Source organism: Thermobia domestica, chromosome 8 (assembly GCF_964235325.1).
Source record: "Thermobia domestica chromosome 8, izTheDome1.hap1.1, whole genome shotgun sequence".
Taxonomy (NCBI): Eukaryota; Metazoa; Arthropoda; class Insecta; order Zygentoma; family Lepismatidae; genus Thermobia; species Thermobia domestica.
The window spans coordinates 284,473,298-284,492,638 of NC_137461.1; the positions used below are offsets into that span (position 1 = coordinate 284,473,298).

Sequence of the window (19,341 nt, forward strand, 5' to 3'; positions counted from 1 at the left end):
GGTGGACCACCCAAATTTATCATAATAGATATTAGGGTCCTGTACTATAATACCCAATGTTTAAATTGGTCAATTTCCAAAATTTAAGGGGTGGGCCATGGTACCCCTCCCAAATTTTTCAAGGGGTGCAATAATATACCCATGTCTTATGAAAGGTAATGGACCCCTGTATACGTCCATATAACCATATAGGGTAATAACACCTCATCAAAGAGGATAAATTAGGTCAAAAACCCCCGAAATTTGAATTTTTGGCAATTTTTTACCCATGAAAGGGAACGACATAGACCCCCAATACTGATAGAGGTACATACTATGGTCCTAGGCTACCACACCAAATTTTTAGATTTGGCAATTTCCAAAATTTAAGGGGGGTGGTCCTATGTACCCCTGCCAAAATTTAGGGGTGGACCAAGGTACCCCTGTCAAAATTTAGAGGGGGTGGTCCTAGGTACCCCTAGGTCATTGACCCCGGGTCAAGGTCATTGACCTTTGACCTATGACGTCACAAAAAATTTTGCTGACTCGACTAGATATACGCCGGGGCCTACTACTAGCATCAAATGGTTTCCGCAAGTTAATGCATCGGTAATTGGCAAGTGCTGAAGGCCCTATTGTATTACAGCCTTACGAAGTAGATTGTTATAATAATACTAACACTATTATTATTATTATTATTATTATTAATATTATTATTATTATTATTATTATTATTATTATTATTATTATTATTATTATTATTACTTTCACCGTGTTTCGAATGTTTAGTGGGATATCACTGCCATTGATGAAAAAGTTAAACTTGGTGCAATATAATTTACTTATGCTAGATATGGAATTTTCCTATTCGTCTCGGGATTTTATTCTCAGACGAATATTCGAACCCAAAAGGAACGGGAATAGGGAATGGCGGAAACTTCATAACAAGGAACTATATAATTTATACGGTTTAGTCTATCAAACATTTTTAGAGTCATCAAATCTAGGAGGCTCGGGTAGGCAGGTCATGTAGCCAGAATGGAAGAAACTAAGAACGCTTTCAAAGTTTTAACTGGAAATCCAATCGAAAAAGTCCATTAGGATAATATTAAGGTGGATCTCGCTTATATTCTGCGCATGAGACTAATTCATCCCTAGCCACAATTCAGTCAAATAAATTCTATAAATATTATTTGTCGCTTCACAGTCTTACTGCTCGAAAACATTGGAGGTGTTGCATCAAAACATCACTACCAACGACTAGAGAGGTTATGAAAGATAGGGCAGTCTTAGTTTTCTTTGATTGACAGTGTATAAAGGTTGAACAAAGAATTTATCAATGAAATTGCTCCTGGGACGGATTCAGGACGGACTCTTGAGGGGAGCGGTGAAAGATACTAAGTTTTTCCTCTCATCGGACTTTTGCAACACTGTGGTGCTTGTGACTTTTTGGGGAAAAAAGAAAAGGTCACTTCGATCCCTCTCTGGATTCGCTTATGAAGAGATTTAATATTTTCATAACTGAATCAAAATAGAGGAAATAAACAACAAACATGTTTCCGATATAGATCCCATCATGAATACACCACGCGATCCTTTCATAACTCATAACTATACGTGATTAACGCTGTGCCTAGGGATGAGTCCATATTGATTTTCTTTCTTTCTTTCTTTCTTTCTTTTTTTTAACAAGATAGAAACTGTCTCGTTTCTGAGAATACTTATGAACTATTGAGTAGTCTATCTTCAGTTATATTCAACGATGGTTACATAATACAAGACTTCCAGACAGAGAATTACATCCATCCATGCACATGCGATCCTGAATAGCAGCGGAGAGTAGCTCTCTCAGTCTCTTGAACTTCTCAACGTAATAGAGCAGAGTTATCATCCCCAGTATTTCATAGCACGTTTAACGGAACTACGAATAAGCGTCCCACGAATAGTATATTCCATCTGCACGCTAAGTATCTATTAGCACCGGGAGTGGCAGGTGACACTCCTACTTGTTTCTTATTGGATGATTCAGAGAGATTGTCAGAATATTTTATATATAGGCCTATAAAAAGGTTGCCTTTCGGGTAGCGGTCGGTCTAGAGGTCTGCATGGGCTCGAGCTGAGCCCACTGGCCGGTCTCGGGTCTACAAAGCATATATCAGTTCGGGCCCGGGTTGGGCCATAAATTTTTAAATATACAACAATATATCTCGGGTTTTTTCGGGCCTAACTTTGTAAATATACTGTAGAACGATATTTATCGGACCGTTCTTTCTGGAAAACTTTTAAAGCACAAATGCAAAATTAAACTTCTAATTGCTGTAAATAAAAATACAATTTTGGGTTAATTATTAAGTTTCTGTAATTCGGGTTCATTTGATTATCACACGAGCTCGGGCCGGGCTCGAGCTTAAATGCTAAAAAATATTTCGTACTCGGGTCGGGCTTCACATTATAAATCCACGGGCCAGGCCGGGACCGGGCTAAAAATTCCGGCCCATGCAGACCTCTAGGTCGATCGTTCCCCTGCGCCCTTTCCATGGATCCGCCAGTGATTGAGATATAATAAATTATCTAATGAAATGAAATGATTCAATGATGTTAATGAAACGATTTGGTCACAAATGAGGTCGCAACGATGATCGCCGGGAGCTGAAGTCTTGTTTTTGAGTAGAGTTTTGATTTAAACCAATGTTTAATTTTTTAAAACTACACAACGTACTTTTAAAATTACTGTTACCGTCTTTAATATAATAAATTATTTAGAGTTAAGATTGAAGCTTAGGTCTTGACAAGCAAGAGCTATGTTTGTATGCACATGTCAGTCGTAATCTTATCTTATACATGTGTAGTTATCAAGAAGTAAGATAATGATATTTAAGGTATATTCGATTGAATAACAGATAAGCAAGTAATATGCATAATTAGTTTAGTCTAGTTGCTGATTAGCGTTATCAATAACTAAACTAATTATGTGTGATTTATTTATTTCATATACAGCTACTTATCAATTTAATGGAAATACCCGGAGTTGAAAATAGGGCATATATCTAGGTTGGCAACGGTCAGGCGGCAATGTCATTTCCGGTCTGTTGGTGCTGGCGTTAATGCAACTCCGTACTACGTGACGTGCAGTAGAACTGCAGTGTGCAAAAATTGAGCAGATCGTGATAGAGAAATGACATTTTTGAGTTTTACGTCCCACGATTATGCCGGTTAGGCTAAAGGAGATGGTGATTATGAGAAATGAATGAAATGCTGGAATGAAGAAAGTGGGAAGAAACGGGAGAACCTCGAGGAAACCCACGCACACGGTGTTTGTCCTTCACTTGCCGGGAGCAGGGTTTGAACCCGGGACCCCATACACCAGAGGTGAACGCTCTACCACTGAGCCACCGCGGCCCATGGTGATGGAGCAGATTGCTGGCGATCGGTTGTGTGACAAAAGAGGCGAGTGTGTTGGATGTCGCGAGGGACAGTGTACAAGGTGATGGTGACCCACAAAGCACTTCTCTCGGGGAAAATCGTCTGAATTCATCATTGTTGTTATAAATGATTCATCTATAACAGTGGTTCTCGACCTTTCTTTGGTCATTGCACGGTCCCCTTTGTTGAATGTGCCCGCGGCATACCAACAGTATACGTGTTGACAACAGTGCCCTAATAGCATTCCAGACTTTCCATAGCCTTACTCAAGCCTTCAAGATTAAGTCTTTAGGCGTGCACGAACTTGCATTTAAACGGTTGTAGACCTAACCAAGGGTATAGCAAACTTGCTAGTTCCTTGATTGCAAGCTTGCTTCAGACTTACCAATAATGCTTGACTGAAAACTACTTTTAATTGTTAAGCATGGCTTATACTTAGCAAATTCATTCACAGTGGGAATCTCTAAGGCTACGTCTAACACGCACGCGTTTTTGCGCAAGTTTCTTTCTTACATTTGGTCTAAGTGTACAGAGAATTATACTTCAAGGCTATCTGGACAAGAAACATGAGTTAAAAGTTACACTTGGTAAAACCGTACACGGAGAGAATCCCTAAGGTTAATCCTATCAAGGAAAATTAAGGGCAAACAGACTTACCGTAGACGTGCTTGCTTACTGGGTGCAGTATATTTTCATTAGTAACTAATGTCCATTCTTGAGAATCTCTGGTAAATAAATATTTTTGGGCCTTTAGAATATATTTTTTAAAATTTATGTTGAATTATATTATTTTTGAGGCTATAAACAGGGTGATTTTTAAAAACTGATGGATTTCATTTGGGTCTAGAATTTCTAACTGAAGTCCGATTTTCATGCAGTTTGTGGCAAATGATCAAGGAAGGATGGGAGATTTATGGGACTATGTTTACTGGCTTAAATTCATCGGGGAAATATCGACCACGCCTTAAGAAAAACAGCAAATATTCGCTAGTATACCTGACAATTGGAATGATGTTCTGGATTTTTGAACCGTAATTGCAGAATACAAATTAAGTGTTAGTGGTAACACCCATAAATCACATGTTGAATAACTATAGTTGGTTTCTTGCCACAAAAGACGGAGATATTTCTTGGGCGACCTAAAAAGAAGATAATTGACATCTTCCACAAAACCCACCTACGGGGTCCGATGCTGCCCTGTCTCACTCAGAAGCGATCCTTTTTCTTCCAATTTATTCACTAGCGACCATATATGTTCCTATCTTGGGTAGAACGTGAGGAAAATTTGTTTCTAAATGTCCTTTGCGTAACAACAACAGATACCATTCTCCAAAAACTTTTAACTGTAAACTCATGTTGCTCCAAAGGAGTACACTATTCTCACTGTCCCGATCATACACAGTAGCACAGAACTGTAGCACAATTTTTAATACAACAGTCCTGTTTTCTCTTTCTTATTCACCTTGGCGAGGTTGCTACCTAACGAAGATAACTCAAATTTTCACACCGCACCGCACCTCATTCCAATTGTAAGGTACACAGGCAAATATTTACTTTTTTCTAAGGCGTGGCCGATATTACCTCGGATGAATTTAAACCAGTAAACACACTCTCAAAAATGTCCCATCCTTCCTTGATCATTTGCCGAAACTGCATGAAAATCGGACTTCAGTTAGAAATTGTAGACCCAAATGAAATCCGTGAGTTTTTAAAAAATCACCCTGTATTTCACACCATACATATTACATTTCCTCGGAAGTTCAGCAGCACGCTCCGAATCTCACGGCACATCGGCCGATTGTAAATCTGATCTACAGCGTAAAATTGACATATAGCAATAATGCATATTCTAAATTTTAACTCACTAAACACTTGTGGAATCTTCGGCGATTGCAAGTGTACTAATAGGCTCATTTCTGACTTGTATAGACATTATAATGTTATCGTATATTACATTGTCAGAATCGTTTGCTTAAATTTTAATTTTATCGTTACCAACAGGCCTGTGTGCGGCAAGGTTGCTGTCCAAACGTGGCGTCGACGTTGTTGTTCTGGAAGCTTCGAGTCGAGTTGGAGGCAGAACTTTCACAAAAACTCATCCTCGTTATGGTTGGGCTGATCTTGGAGCCTCTTACGTGGGACCAACACAGAAACATGTGTTAAGACTTTGCAAAGAACTTGGATGTGAAACATACATGTGCAATAAGGAAGGTGATTGGGTCCATTTTAGTAAGGTAGGTCTGGGATTTGTTTTTCTGTCAGTATGAAGAGGTAAGGTAACGACAAAAATATGCCTCATTCAGTCTTAATCATAATATTTGATGCTTGAATTAATTTTAGTTTTCTTCAACAAAACTCATATTTATTTCAAAAGAACGGTATATTTTATTGTCATTATTATCGTTCGAAAGCTACGACCTTTTCCCACTTTTCGGGTAACACATGGATTCCGCGATTTTAAAAATATCAGGTTCATTTTGAAGTGATTCAACCATTTATTTTAAAAATCTTCAAAAGGTCTAGCGTTGTTCACAAAGTTCAACCGAAACGAATTGTAATCTGAAATAGAGACGTCCGTTGAACAGGATGAATGGGATAAGACATCGCATTGAAATGTTTCCAAGGATTCCTTCAGTAGCTTTGCAGTATATGGCCTGGTATTACCAGAAGAATAATAATGTCTTCTGGCATGTTACAGATATTTTTCTTTTTTGATTTCCTTTTATTTTTTCCTTTTTTGAGTGCTCGATTCGAATTGAGTAACTGTATTCGGTAGCGTTCAGCATTAACCGTTTGACCTTGTTGCAGCAGCTCATAAAAGACCACCGACCAAATCCACAGTAGAGATGGCTCACAAATGGTGAAACATTTCACAAAATCTATTTCTGCCAATTCATGCGGTACCTAGTTTCCTAATTTCTGGATCATTCTCATTGCTTTAAAGTTTTGCTAACGGCTGATACACCGACATTTATTGTTTCAGACAACTCTTTAAGCGTCTAAGATGAATCATCTTCCAATAATGCCTCTAATTTTTCGTCTTCAAACGTTTTGGGCTCATTAGGACTCTTTTTATAACTGACGTCAAAATCGTTGTCTTTGAATCGTATAAAATACTTCGGAAGTTTTTCTCAGATAGAGCATGGTGTTCATACACCTTCACTAGCAAATAATGAGTTGCAACAGTAGATTTCTTGAAAGCAGTCCTGCCGAAGGAAAAAAATGTACGTACATTGTGAACTCCCTACATTGAGTGATTTTTACCCCATAGTGATTGGTGCAGTAACTTGGACATTAGTTCCACGCGTGGTCAGAGTGACTTTAACGGCGCAAGCATGGGAGGCAACAAAGAACAACTACTCTAGTTTTCTTTAGTTTGCTGACAGCAGAAAGAGAACACATGTACAATGGTCTTTCGCAGGCCAAAATATAGTTTCGGAGGTAAAATATCCTCCATTCGGATCTCCGGGAGAGGAATGGTCTGGGAAGAACTGTTGAACGCGAAAGTAATAATGTGGGGGAAATAGATAAGGAAAGAAAGACATGCAAGAACAAAAGGTTTAGGATAGGGACATGGAACGTACGTACCATATTATAGGAAGGAAAATTAGAAAATCTAACAGATAGGATATAGAATGTTTTACTCAGGTAATAAAAAGGGCGGTCATAATGGTGTAGGAATAATTCTTGTAAAGCGCTTAAAAGAAAAGATAGTGAAAGTAGAATGTGTTGATGATATAGTTATGATGTTAAGACTTAAAGGAAAAAGAACGATCTAATAGTGATACAGACGTATGCACCGACGACTATACATACAATTGAAGAAGTAGAGGAAAATATTGGCAAATGTAGTCGAAAAATGAAATCCTCGTCTAGACAGAACCGTGCACTGAGACGGTTGTGTCTTGCAGACAGGTTTGAGTCATCAGCAAATCTTGCTAGAAGTTGAAGAGAAACATCTGGTGTCGACGTTTGTCCGTGAACAGTGAGAAACAGGTTAAAATCAGTGGGTTTGCGTTCACATAGAGCTGTCAGGAAGCCATATCTTACACCGGAATAACGTAAAAGGCGCGTAGAGTGGGCCAAAACTCACAACGATTGGACAAGTGACCAGTGGCGGAAAGTTCTATTTACTGATGAGACGAATATAACCATTTATGGCAATATTACATGCGCTACAGTTCATGGCATGACTTATGAAGCACTTAATTCTGTGTGTACTGTAAAAACATCCAGGCACTCTACTAGTGTAATGATTTGGGGATGTTTTTCTTTTAGTGGAATTGGTAAAATTTACATTTGTGATGGTGTTATTAATGCAGAAACTTACAAACATATTATTGAAACGAGAATGATACCTGCGGGTAGAGATTTATTCAATGGTGGTTCCTTTATTTTTCATGACGATTCTGCCCCCTGTCATCGTGCCAGACTTATAAAAGACTATATGTTCTCCTTACCTCTTGTTATCCAACTTCCTTGGCCTGGTAATTCGCCCAACTTAAACCCAATTGAAAATTTATGGAGTGTTTTGAAGAATTAGGTTCGTGCAAGACATCCTACAACGAGAGCTGATTTAATTCAAGCAATAAACGACGTCTAGCAACACTACATTTCAATAGAGACACTACTGAACTTAGTAAACTCCATACCACAACGATGCAAAGACGTTATTTCTAAGCGTGGACATCCAACCAAGTATTAGGTTGAGTCAAAATAATTTGGGTACGCTTCACTTAACTTCACTTACTTTCACTTCACTTAACAATTGACGTCATATTTTGTTGAATATCATCAATTGTTGTAAAGTTACGTAACTTCTGTGAGTAGATTTGGATTCTGTATAAAATTTCCTTTAATTTGATGTGTATATCATTGTATGTTTGTGCATATTTAGGTAGAAACTTCTTCGAAATCCTTATAAATGCGTAAAATTGCAAATAGTTGGTATTAATTTTTCCATAACAGTATATGTAAAACATTGAAAATGACCAATATTAGTGCCGAACCCGTAGTTTTTATGGTCACTGTGATGAACAATGACACTTCCAATGCCGTTTGAATCCAAAATCAACCACGTAACATAGGGAAGAGGATGGGGAAGAGATATAAAAATGATCGATATCAGAGAGCGCTTTAGTATAGTAGAAATTGATTGACTAATGGAACATATTGTTTAAAATTTTACCCAGCGATGCGGGTAATTGATGCTAGTTCATTATAAATCTAACCATTTCCACACTTGAGTTAATAATTCTATATTCACCTAATCAGAAATCGTCTTATTCTATCCATTTTGCTAGTAATTCACTGATACCCACTATATTCACGTTCGGTCGTTCTAGCTCTCTCTTCAGATTTATCAGTTTACCTGCTATGTTTAGACTCCTGACGTTCCATCCTGCAATTTGTATTGCCTGTCCATGATCAAGGGACTTCTTGCTCCCCTCAAGACACGTGAACTTGACTGCTTTTGTAGTATGGGATTCTGAGTTTATTGCTCTACCCATTTGGGATAGTTCAGTTTTAAAAATCGTCATTCTCATGCTGTGTATTCTTGGCAAAGATACAGTAATGGTTTCTCGTTCCTTTCATCAGTTAGGTATGCACTTTTAGCCTATATTATGTTAGTTTCTGCCGTTGCCCACTTCTACTGTAGGCACACGTAGATTTTCCCCTATAGACCGTAATCGTACTGTGGGGACCGCTCTACAGGGAAAGTATCGTTGCCTAGAACTCGTCCATAAACGATCCACGGTTTGTGCAAACATCATGTTTGTGCAAACACTGTGTTCGCGTAAACACTCGCCCATACACCGGTTCAACTGTTTGCACAAACTTCAGTTCAATTTTCAGTTTGATCGCGCAAACATGTTCACTAAAGCAGCCTTTTAAGCAATAGTAATTGCTTGTGCTTTGGAAGGGGAAAGACCCTCGAAACCAAAAAATGAAGAAGAGAATGTGGATAAAAGAGTGATTAAAAAAAAACGGTCTAGTTTATAGTTTATCATCAAAATTCAATAGCCGAGCTTGAGATAAGTTCGACTGTGGGCTTATTTATGAATGGATTCAACTATATTTGGTGAAATATTGGAAACGGTTACACCAGGCGCGGGAGATCCGGGTTCGATTTCCGGCGGGAGCTCATGTGGTTCGGATTCCACATTAATCAGTAGGTCCACGTCTCATATAGCCTTGCTGCTGAAAGGGACGCTAAACTAAAATCTAATTTTTTAGTTTTAATTTTTTTAACAACCGGTTTTGTATACTGTATTTTAAGTAATGAGAATAAATCCTGAAAACAAAATTTATTACAAATATAACTACAATCCTTTAGTAGTTTGATTCCTGGTGGGAGCTCATGTGGTCCTGATTCCACTTTAATCAGTAGGTTCACGTCTCATATAGCCTTGCTGCTGAACGGGACGTTAAACTCAAAATCAACTCAAACCTTTAGTAGTCTTCAAAGTATGCTCCTTTAGCAGGCGAGTTTTCCATGTTTGGTATGCTCCCTAAAAGTCAGCAACTGGAATAGCCTTCAGAGCACGCGTGCAAGCCGCTTTGACAGCATCCAGGGTTCCGTGATGGTGTCGTTTGAGGGCTTTTTTCACTCTGAGGAAAAGCCTGCAGAGGCAAGGTCGAGGCTGTAGGGAGGCTGAGGAATTGTTGTGATCCAGTTTTCGACAGGTACTGTGTAACCACGAAGCAGGTGTGACATGGCGCATTGTCATGATGGAGCTTCCAATCGGCAGCAATTTCTGGTCGCACTCGGTTGACCCGACTCTTCAATCTTCTTAACACTTCCACGTAGAAGGCGCCATTGACTATCTGTCCTTCAGGGAGAATTTCCGAGTTCTTGTCGAAAAAACACAATCAGCAATACTTTGATTTTGGACTTGTAATTTTTTTTCTTTTTGTCGATGCGACTGCAGAGTGAGCCATTCGGTGCTCTGCCGTTTTGTTTCGGGGTCGTACTCAAAGATCTAACTTTCATCTCCAATAATGACATTATCAAAAACCTGAGGGTTTTCTTCAATTAGTTCTAAAAGATCTTTCGAAACGACCTCACGGTTTTGCATTTGCACGTTCGTAAAAACTTTCAGGACGAGTTAGGTGGAAATCTTCCTCATCCCAAGATCCTCGGTGATGATTTTGTGATCAACCATTTAAGCGATTCCTTCGCGATAAAACGAACTTAAACGCCGCTCTGAGTTCAGCAAATCTTGCACATGTTGTTCGTTGTCTCCGGTTCTTGAGTTTGACGGGCGATCAGCGCGGGATTTGTTTATATCTAAGCATTTGAGATTAAGAAATAAATACTTCTGAGAGATCATGGGCCTTATGCAGAGTCGTTCTGAAGTGTGATTAGTGCCATACTAAGGAGTTCGACTAATATATGTTTCCTGCAGTAGTCAGGCCTTTAGTATGTCGCTAATCAAACATCAAAACGACTTTGCATAGGGCGGCATGTGTTTAACCCTGTAGCTGTAAGAATTCCTAAAAACAAAGATAGTTAAACTAAAATTTACTGTTCCTGGGTATAACTGGGTAAAATTTACTATTATGTCTGGTTATAATAACGGTTCTGCGAACTTGAAATATTTAACAATCGGTTCTAGCTAACCGATGCGAACCGGCTAGTATCATTGGTGTAGTTTGCTGTCTAATTTACACATTTGTAGCTTGCCGTGTATTATGTAAATGAATATCAGATGGGGGTGTTAGTATTCTATGGAACTTGAATCTCTCTCTATCTCTACAGAAGATTACCTTGGTTTCAAGTTTAAAATACTCGTAATTCATATAATAGTACAATAACAAAGTTTATCGAGAGACTGTAGGGGAGACTGCCCTTTCAGTCCATCCTGTATAAGTCGAAACATAAAATACATATCATATTTTATTACAGAAATAATATAATATTGATGATGAAGGGTAGGTCTAATATTTACAGTTTGTTTCAGGGCATTGGGAATCGTTATCAGAGCAATTGGCCAACCTTTTGGTGGTGGCGAAATCCATTGGCAGCTTGGGATGTCAGAGACTTCGTACGTCGAATTGAAGCGATGTGTTGGGAAGTGCCTGTGGATACACCATGGACAGCACCCAAGGCAAAGGAATGGGATGAAATAACATTGGAGGAATTTATTAAGAAGACTTGTTGGACAAAGTAAGAATTATCACATCTTGTATATTCATAGTTAGGTAACAGATCAAATAGAAATTAATATTTCAAGAATTCCTTCAGCTTATGCGCTAAGAATCTATCTATCTATCTATCTATCTATCTATCTATCTATCTATCTATCTATCTATCTATCTATCTATCTATCTATCTATCTATCTATCTATCTATATCTCACCCCCGCCATCAAAGCTTGTCCTCGCCCTTGCGCATCCTCACCCTCGCTGCCGAAACTTGTCCTCGCCCTCGCGCACCCTCGCCCTCTTCGTCGAAGCTTTTCCTCGCCCTCGCGCACCCTCACCCCCGCCATCGAAGCTGGTCCTCGCCCTCGCTCATCCTCACCCTCGCTGCCGAAACTTGTCATCGCCCTCGCGCACCCTCGCCCTCGCCGTCGAAGTTTTCCTCGCCCTCGCGCATCCTCACCCTCGCCATCGAAGCTTGTCCTCGCCCTCGCGCACTCTCGCCCTCGCTGCCGAAACTTGTCCTCGCCCTCGCGCACCCTCACCCTCTTCGTCGAAGCTTTTCATCGTCCTCGCGCACCCTCACCCTGGCCATCGAAGCTTGTCCTCGCCCTCGCGCACCCTCGCCCTCGCGGCCAAAACTTGTCCTCGCCCTCGCGTCACTGTGGGCGAGGGAACTTGAGGGTGAGGATGCCCTCGAGAGGGCCACCCTCGCGAGGGTAAACATCTCTGTATAGAACTATTGCACATAATAAGGTTACAATACAGCAGTATAAAATAATACGATTTTATTTAGAGGCTGCTATATAAGAATCGCTAGTTGCTAATTGAAAGTGAATTCCAAAGCATCGTCTTTCATATGAGTGAGAGGATGTAAATGGCTTATATTTTATTAAAATTTAAATGGTTTCGGATAATTGTGCAGCACCGTAGATGATCTTTCTTTGAAGTAGACAACACAATACTTCGTTCTTCTATAAGAAATACATGTTAATTTATTCTATACCTCACCTTACATTGTTGTACTTCAATAATCTCCAATAGCTGAGCTTATTCTAAACGAATGTTGTAAAAGAACGATTCCGAAATGTAGTTTCATTCTAATTATTCTTTCTCGGATTGTTTTAAAGAACTTTTCTGCATAAAACAAAAACTAACTGGTTTTTGAACTTTCTTTTAGACATATTGGTTTTATTAAGAGCATACACTACACAGTGCTATAAATATTGATTTTCTATATATTATTATGATATGGCGCTTGTTGCAGAATCTGAAGACAAAATCAATAAGATATTAGAAAAGCTGTAAAGAACATGAGATGAAGATAAATATTAGAAAGACAAAAACCATGGAGATCAGAACGAAGGGCCCAGTGTCAAATAAAGAAGTAGGAGGGAAGAAAATAGAAGAGGTGACTAGTTTTCGACACCTGAGTAGTTTTATTAGTGATGACTTGAAGTATAAACGTCAAATAAAAGCAAGGATAGGAATGGCGAAAGAAGCCCTTAGGAGAACGAAAACACTAATTTGTGGGATCTTCAATAAAGAGTTAAAAGACTTACAAAATGCTTCGTGTTGAGTATTGTTTTGTATGAGTCAGAAACATGAACATTACACAAAAGTGATCGAAATCACTGGAACCTTTCGAAATGTGGGTGTGAAGAAGAATGGAGAGAATTAGCTGGGTGAAGGGGAAAACGAATGAAAGTATGCTAGAAATGGTGGGAAGAAAAAAAAACAATTTTAGATATTATTAAGAAAAGAAAGAGAAACTGATTGAAACATTGGCTAAGAAGGAAGAAGAATGTGCTGGAGGGTATGGTGGCAGGAAAGAGAGGGAGGGGACGAAGAAGACTATAGTTAATGAACTATATGAAAACAGAGAAACTATACGTGTTGCAAAGAGGTTAGCGAAAGACCGTGGAGCATGGAAGCTTCTCATCTGCGGCAAGTGGCCTGCCAATGATGGTAGAATACCTATTATTATTATTATTATTATTATTATTATTATTATTATTATTATTATTATTATTATTATTATTATTATTATTATTATTATTATTATATTATTGTTACTGCTATTTTACAAATATTAATTAAAAATAAAAGTTTCCATTGACTTAATTAAAGCAAATGATGTGAACTACATTTCTCTAATAACACATTTTTTTTCATGTTATATTCTGTTTTTCATTCGATACTTTTAAATTACCAAAAACAAAATCTCGGTATGATTCACGTAGTTCAAACAAAGTTCAAAGAAAATTAATGAGCATTTAGATGATTTTAAATACTGTCAAGTCTGAAGTACACTCAAGTCTGTCTACTCACTTCACTTCCGCTTTACTCACCAGGTAGTTTCCAAATGCAATTTCCTACGTCTTTAGGAGCGGCTACCTTGCTCCCAGAGTAGTACTTCTCCAGGAAAAAAAAAACACTTCTTTCCTTCCCTCTCCCAAAACACATTGTTTTATTTGAAAATGAATTCACATTATTATCAGAAAAGTACAGGGGATGGACAAAAATATGGAAACACCTGGTATAAAAAAGGTAGCCATTTCAAACATAATTTGCGTCTGAATGGTAAATGTCGCGGTGGTTACCGCGCATCCTGTGAGGTATACATCCTGGCCAATAGAACAGATGGGCCAGTTACAGTTCAGCGACCGGTCCGTGCAGGTTATCGTGAATCATGTCTGAGCTGACAGAGTTTCTAAAAGGGCAAATTGTGGGTGCGCGTATGGTGGGAGCTTCCATGACGAAAGTAGCGGAAATGTTTGGTGTATTAAGAGGCACAGTCTTGCAAATCATGACTGCTTACGAGTGTTCCGGAAAAACCGCATCAGAGAAGCACCAACATGGACGCAAATGTGTGTTGCGTGACAGAGACAGATGCACACTGGGTAGGATTGTGACCAAGGAAATGATCACCACGGCACCAAAAGTAACAGCTGAGCTAAATATAGTGTTTACAAACCTGTTAGAGTCAAAATAGTCAGAAGATAATTCCACAAGTAGAGTGTTTACGGCAGATCTACAATTCCCAAACCACTCGTGACTGTTGACCATGCTGCTATACGAGGACAGTGGTGCAATGCTCATAAAAGACTGGGTAATGGAGCAGTGGAAGGTTGTCATCTGGTCCAATGAGTTTTCCTTTACATGGTTTCCAACTGCTGGCCGAGTTTACGTGTGGGAAACGCCAGGAAAAGTGTACGATACAGACTATATGTTACCAAGAGTGAAGCAAGGCGGTGGTTCAATGATGATTTGGGCAACCATATCCTGGTATTCTGCCGAACCCATCCTCATCTTGCATCGACATGTCACTGCCAAGGACTACGTAACTATTTTTGAAAAAAAATATATATATTTGAAAAAAGGTATTATTAGAATAATATACAGGGGAGAAAGAAAACTATGCAAAGGCGTGAATTACCTTTAATAATAGCGAGTAGGTCCATGCATGCAGTCGACAGGGAATGGAGAAATACAGGTCGCGTGTGGTTGTCAAAGGTATGCTGTACCATTCTTCCGCCAAAGCAGGTGCAAATTGTTGTAGAGACGACGGTGGTGAGTAGCGAGCTCGCACCTTGATCTTCAAAACTGACCACAAGGGCTCATGATATTGAGATCTTGAAATGTGGAGGCCATGTCAGGTGTGACACTTCATCTTTGTGCTCATCAAACCAGTCCTGGATGATGTCAGCTGTATGAACAGGGGCTCTATCATTTTGAAACACGGCATTCCATCTCGGAATTAAGTTTGCGCCGTGGAATGCAGCTAGTCACTCAAACTGGTTACGTAGTCCTTGGCAGTGGAATGTCCATGCAGGATGATGATGAATCTGGCAGAATACCAGGATATGGCTGCCCAAATCATCACTGAATCACCGCGCCGCCTTGCTTCAATCTTGGTAACATATAATCTGTATCATACACTTGTCCTGGCGTTCCCCACACGTAAACTCGGCCAGCAGTTGGAAACAACGTAAAGGAAGACTCATTGGACGAGATGATAACCTTCCACTGTTCCATTATCCAGTTTTTTTGAGCATTGCACCACTGTCCCCGTATAGCAGCATGGTTAACAGTCACGAGTGGTTTGGGAATTGCAGATCTGCCATAAATACTCTACTTGTGGAGTTATATTCTGACCGTTTTGACTCTAACAGGTTTGTAAGCACTGTATTTAGCTCAGCTGTTACTTTTGGTGCCGTGGTGATCATCTGCTTGATTACAATCCTACCCAGTGTGCATCTGTCTCTGTCACGCAACACACATTTGCGTCCATGTTGGTGCTTCTTTGATGCGGTTTTTCCGGAACACTCGTAAGCAGTCATGATTTGCAAGACTGTGCCTCTTAATACACCAAACATTTCCGCTACTTTCGTCACGGAAGCTCCCACCATACGACCACCCACAATTTGCCCCTTTTGAAACTCTGTCAGCTCAGACATGATTCACGATAACCTGCACGGACCGGTCGCTGAACTGTAACTGGCCCATCTGTTCTATTGGCCAGGAAGTATACCTCACAGAATGCGCGGTTACCACCGCGACACCTACCATTCAGACGCAAAGTGTGTTTGAAATGGCTACCTTTTTTTATACCAGGTGTTTCCATATTTTTGTCCATCCCCTGTACTTTTCTGATAATAATGTGAATTCATTTTGAAATAAAACCATGTGTTTTGGGAGAGGGAAGGAAAGAAGTTTTTTTTTCTGGAGGAGCACTACTCTGGGAGCAAGATAGCCGCTTCTAAAGACGTAGAAAATTGCGTTTGGTAACTACCTGGTGAGTAAAGAGGAAGTGAAGTGAGTAGCCAGACTTGACAGTACTTAAAATTATCTAAATGCTCATTAATTTTGTTTGAACTTCACGTCTCATCCTTATCCTCTCTAAGTTCAAGAAAACTGATGGTGGAATAAAAATATTCACACTCAATGCGAGTGAGTACTCGGTTGTTTAAGTAGAGTTGAACGTTGGTTTATAGCAGCGAGGCTGTGTGAGACTTACTTGCTGCTTAGAGTGAGCTCTTAGTTACTATTGGGGTCTACATGCGAGGCTAGTAATCCCACCGCCACTTAACTCGACACCACGTGCACAACAGTTCTCCCGTAAGTATATTACTTTAGCATTTGTTGAATTTACGTAGTGTTAATTTAGCATAACGCATAATGCGACACCAAGTTAAGCTTGTGTGTTAAATTAAGTAATATTTGGTTGGCAATAACTCACTCAACTACTTGGATGGGGCTAGTCACAATTTAAACAATGTCTCACCTACTACATATAGTTATGTCTGTGGATAAAAGTTTTATTTCTTCGCAAGAAAAGTATTCATTCTGTAAATCTCGAACCGATGCTTAAACTATCTGCTCGAGCAACATCGACGAAGTACTCTAATCGCTACTGTTTCTAAGGTTTCAAGCAATTTTTGTTCAAAGATGTTCAAAGATGTTCACTACATGCAATTTTAGTGTGATAACGTGTACTACAGTTTCAGATTTGTACTCCTTCATGTTCAAAAATAAATTCAGTGCTCACGTTATTCTTTTTTATTCTTCTTTGTACACCTCGAGGGATTAATGTGTTAATGTGAAATCTTTAAGTTTTACGTCCCACGGTTATGTCGACTAGGCTAAAGGAGACGGTAATGATGAGAAATGAATGAATTGGTAGAATGAAGAAAGTGGGAGGAAACGGGAGAATCCGAGAAAACCCACGCACACGGTGTTTGTCCACCACAAAGTTCACTTGGTGCGAGCTTGGGTCGATCCATTGCACCCCATGCACCAGAGGTAAACGCTCTACCACAGAGCCGCCGCGGTCCCATGTGTTAGTATGCTTTTGAATCTGCCATTGAAGTTGTTAACGAAAAAATGATCAAAAGAAAAATAACATCATATAAATTGACCGTAAAACTTTGTTTAGTTGAAAAATGATTAAAATTTGTCATCTATTTCTATTAGTTCAACGTATATTTTCTCAACATATATATAATTGTGTTGATATGTTTGGAATCTTTCATAACATTGCAAAATAGAGAGTCATTCTATTCCTTATATTTTACCGACTGAGCGTCAGTTAAATCGGAAGGTTCTTTCTAGAGGTTCGCTGAAAATTTTCCGACTTTTCCCCTCGCTTTTCACAGTTAAATGCTGGGATGATATGTTTATAATTATAGGCTATGGATGACTTTCATTCACTTCCTTTCATCCTTCTTATTGTTGTTTCTAATTGGTTATGATTCCTGTGTACACTGCCTTTGCAGCCTCTATCTGGGATGCATTAACGATATCCCTTTTACTATAACCATTCTCATACAGCTGTTCTTTAAAGATTTCCACATTCTCTTCTACATTTTTGTTACAAATTTTGGTAATTCTTTCTAACATATTTATTATGAAATTAACTTTTGTGCTCCTATCTATATTGCTTTTCTTATTACAATAAATACCAGCATTACATTCTTTTTAATACCATTGAGTCTTAATGCTTAAAAGGGATATCGTTAAAGCATCTGTGGTCTCTGGGAAAGATAGAAGTGGGGAGGGGTATGGAAAGGCAATGTAGGGCTAGGAGAAGATACCGAGATTTTAAAAAAGATGTTAAGAAAGCAAGGAGTCAAGGTGTATAGAAAAGGTAGCAGAACGTTGTTGGACATGGTCAAAAGGAAAGGGAGGATTAAAGAAAAAAGAGATCAGAAAGGTGTCATTTATTGTATAAATTGGAAGGATTGTAATATGAAATATATTGGGGAGACGGGAAAATTATTGAAAGAAAGAATTAAACAACATAAAAGTGATGTGAAATATGGCAGAGAAACTAACGCAATCTTTAAACATGTAAAAGAAAAAGGACATGGTGTGAACTGGGAAGAAGTTATTGTGCTGGAACTGGAAAAAAGGTTGTGGCCGAGAAAGTGGAAAGAGGCCTGGTGGATAGAAAAGGAAGGGGATGTAAACTTAATGAATTGGACCAAAGGTATCAGCATTAATAAAGAATGGAGAAATATTATTGATAAATACAGGAAAATGTATGTGAATTAATGTATTCAATGGCTGCTTGCTCCTTGTTGTTTCTTTCTGATAGAATGTTATGTTTTCCCATCGGTCAGTTCAGATAGATTTCCACGCTTCTGATTGGCTGTTTGAACGGGCCAATGAGAGACCAGATAGGGAGATGAATTGTGTATATATGCTTGAGTAGTTTTTTGTATCACTCAGTGTACGTCTGATGAGGATCTTGGCTAGAAGATCGAAACGTCACGTGTAAATGTGTTTTTATATTAAATAAGTACAGTCTTGTTCAGCAGTGTGTTTACTTTTCTGATTTTATTCGCAAGACGTATGACTATGATTGTGTGTCATTCTGACGCATACAAAACAATACTCAACACTGTGAGTCTTTTAACTCTTTATTGAAGATCCCACAGATTAGTATTTTCTTCCTCCTAAAGGCTTCTTTCGCCATTCCTATCCTTGCTTTTATTTCACGTTCATACTTCAAATCATCACTAATACTACTACCCAAGTATCGAAAACTAGTCACCTGTTCTATTTTCTTCTCTCCTACTTATATATTTGACACTAACCGCTTCGTTCGAATCACCATTGCTTTTCTCTTTCTAACATTTATTTTCATACCACATTCTTTACAGCTTTTCTAACATCTTAGTTTCTCTTCTGATTCCGCAACAAGCGCCATATCATAATAATATATAGCACATCAATATTTATAGGACTGTGTAGTGTTTGTTCTTAATAAAACGAATAGGTCGAAAAGAA

The 19,341-nt window shown here is 38.9% G+C and overlaps 1 protein-coding gene across 1 annotated transcript in view; it reads left to right on the top strand.

Moving 5' to 3' along the window:
- The window catches only part of LOC145693655 (amine oxidase [flavin-containing] B-like), a 65,722-nt gene that overhangs the window by 16,160 nt on the left and 30,221 nt on the right, over window positions 1–19,341 (top strand). The window contains exons 2-3 of the mRNA XM_081769879.1: window positions 5,404–5,636; window positions 11,367–11,572. Of these exons, the coding sequence (XP_081626005.1) occupies window positions 5,404–5,636; window positions 11,367–11,572 (439 nt within the window). The remainder of the gene's footprint in view (window positions 1–5,403; window positions 5,637–11,366; window positions 11,573–19,341) is intronic.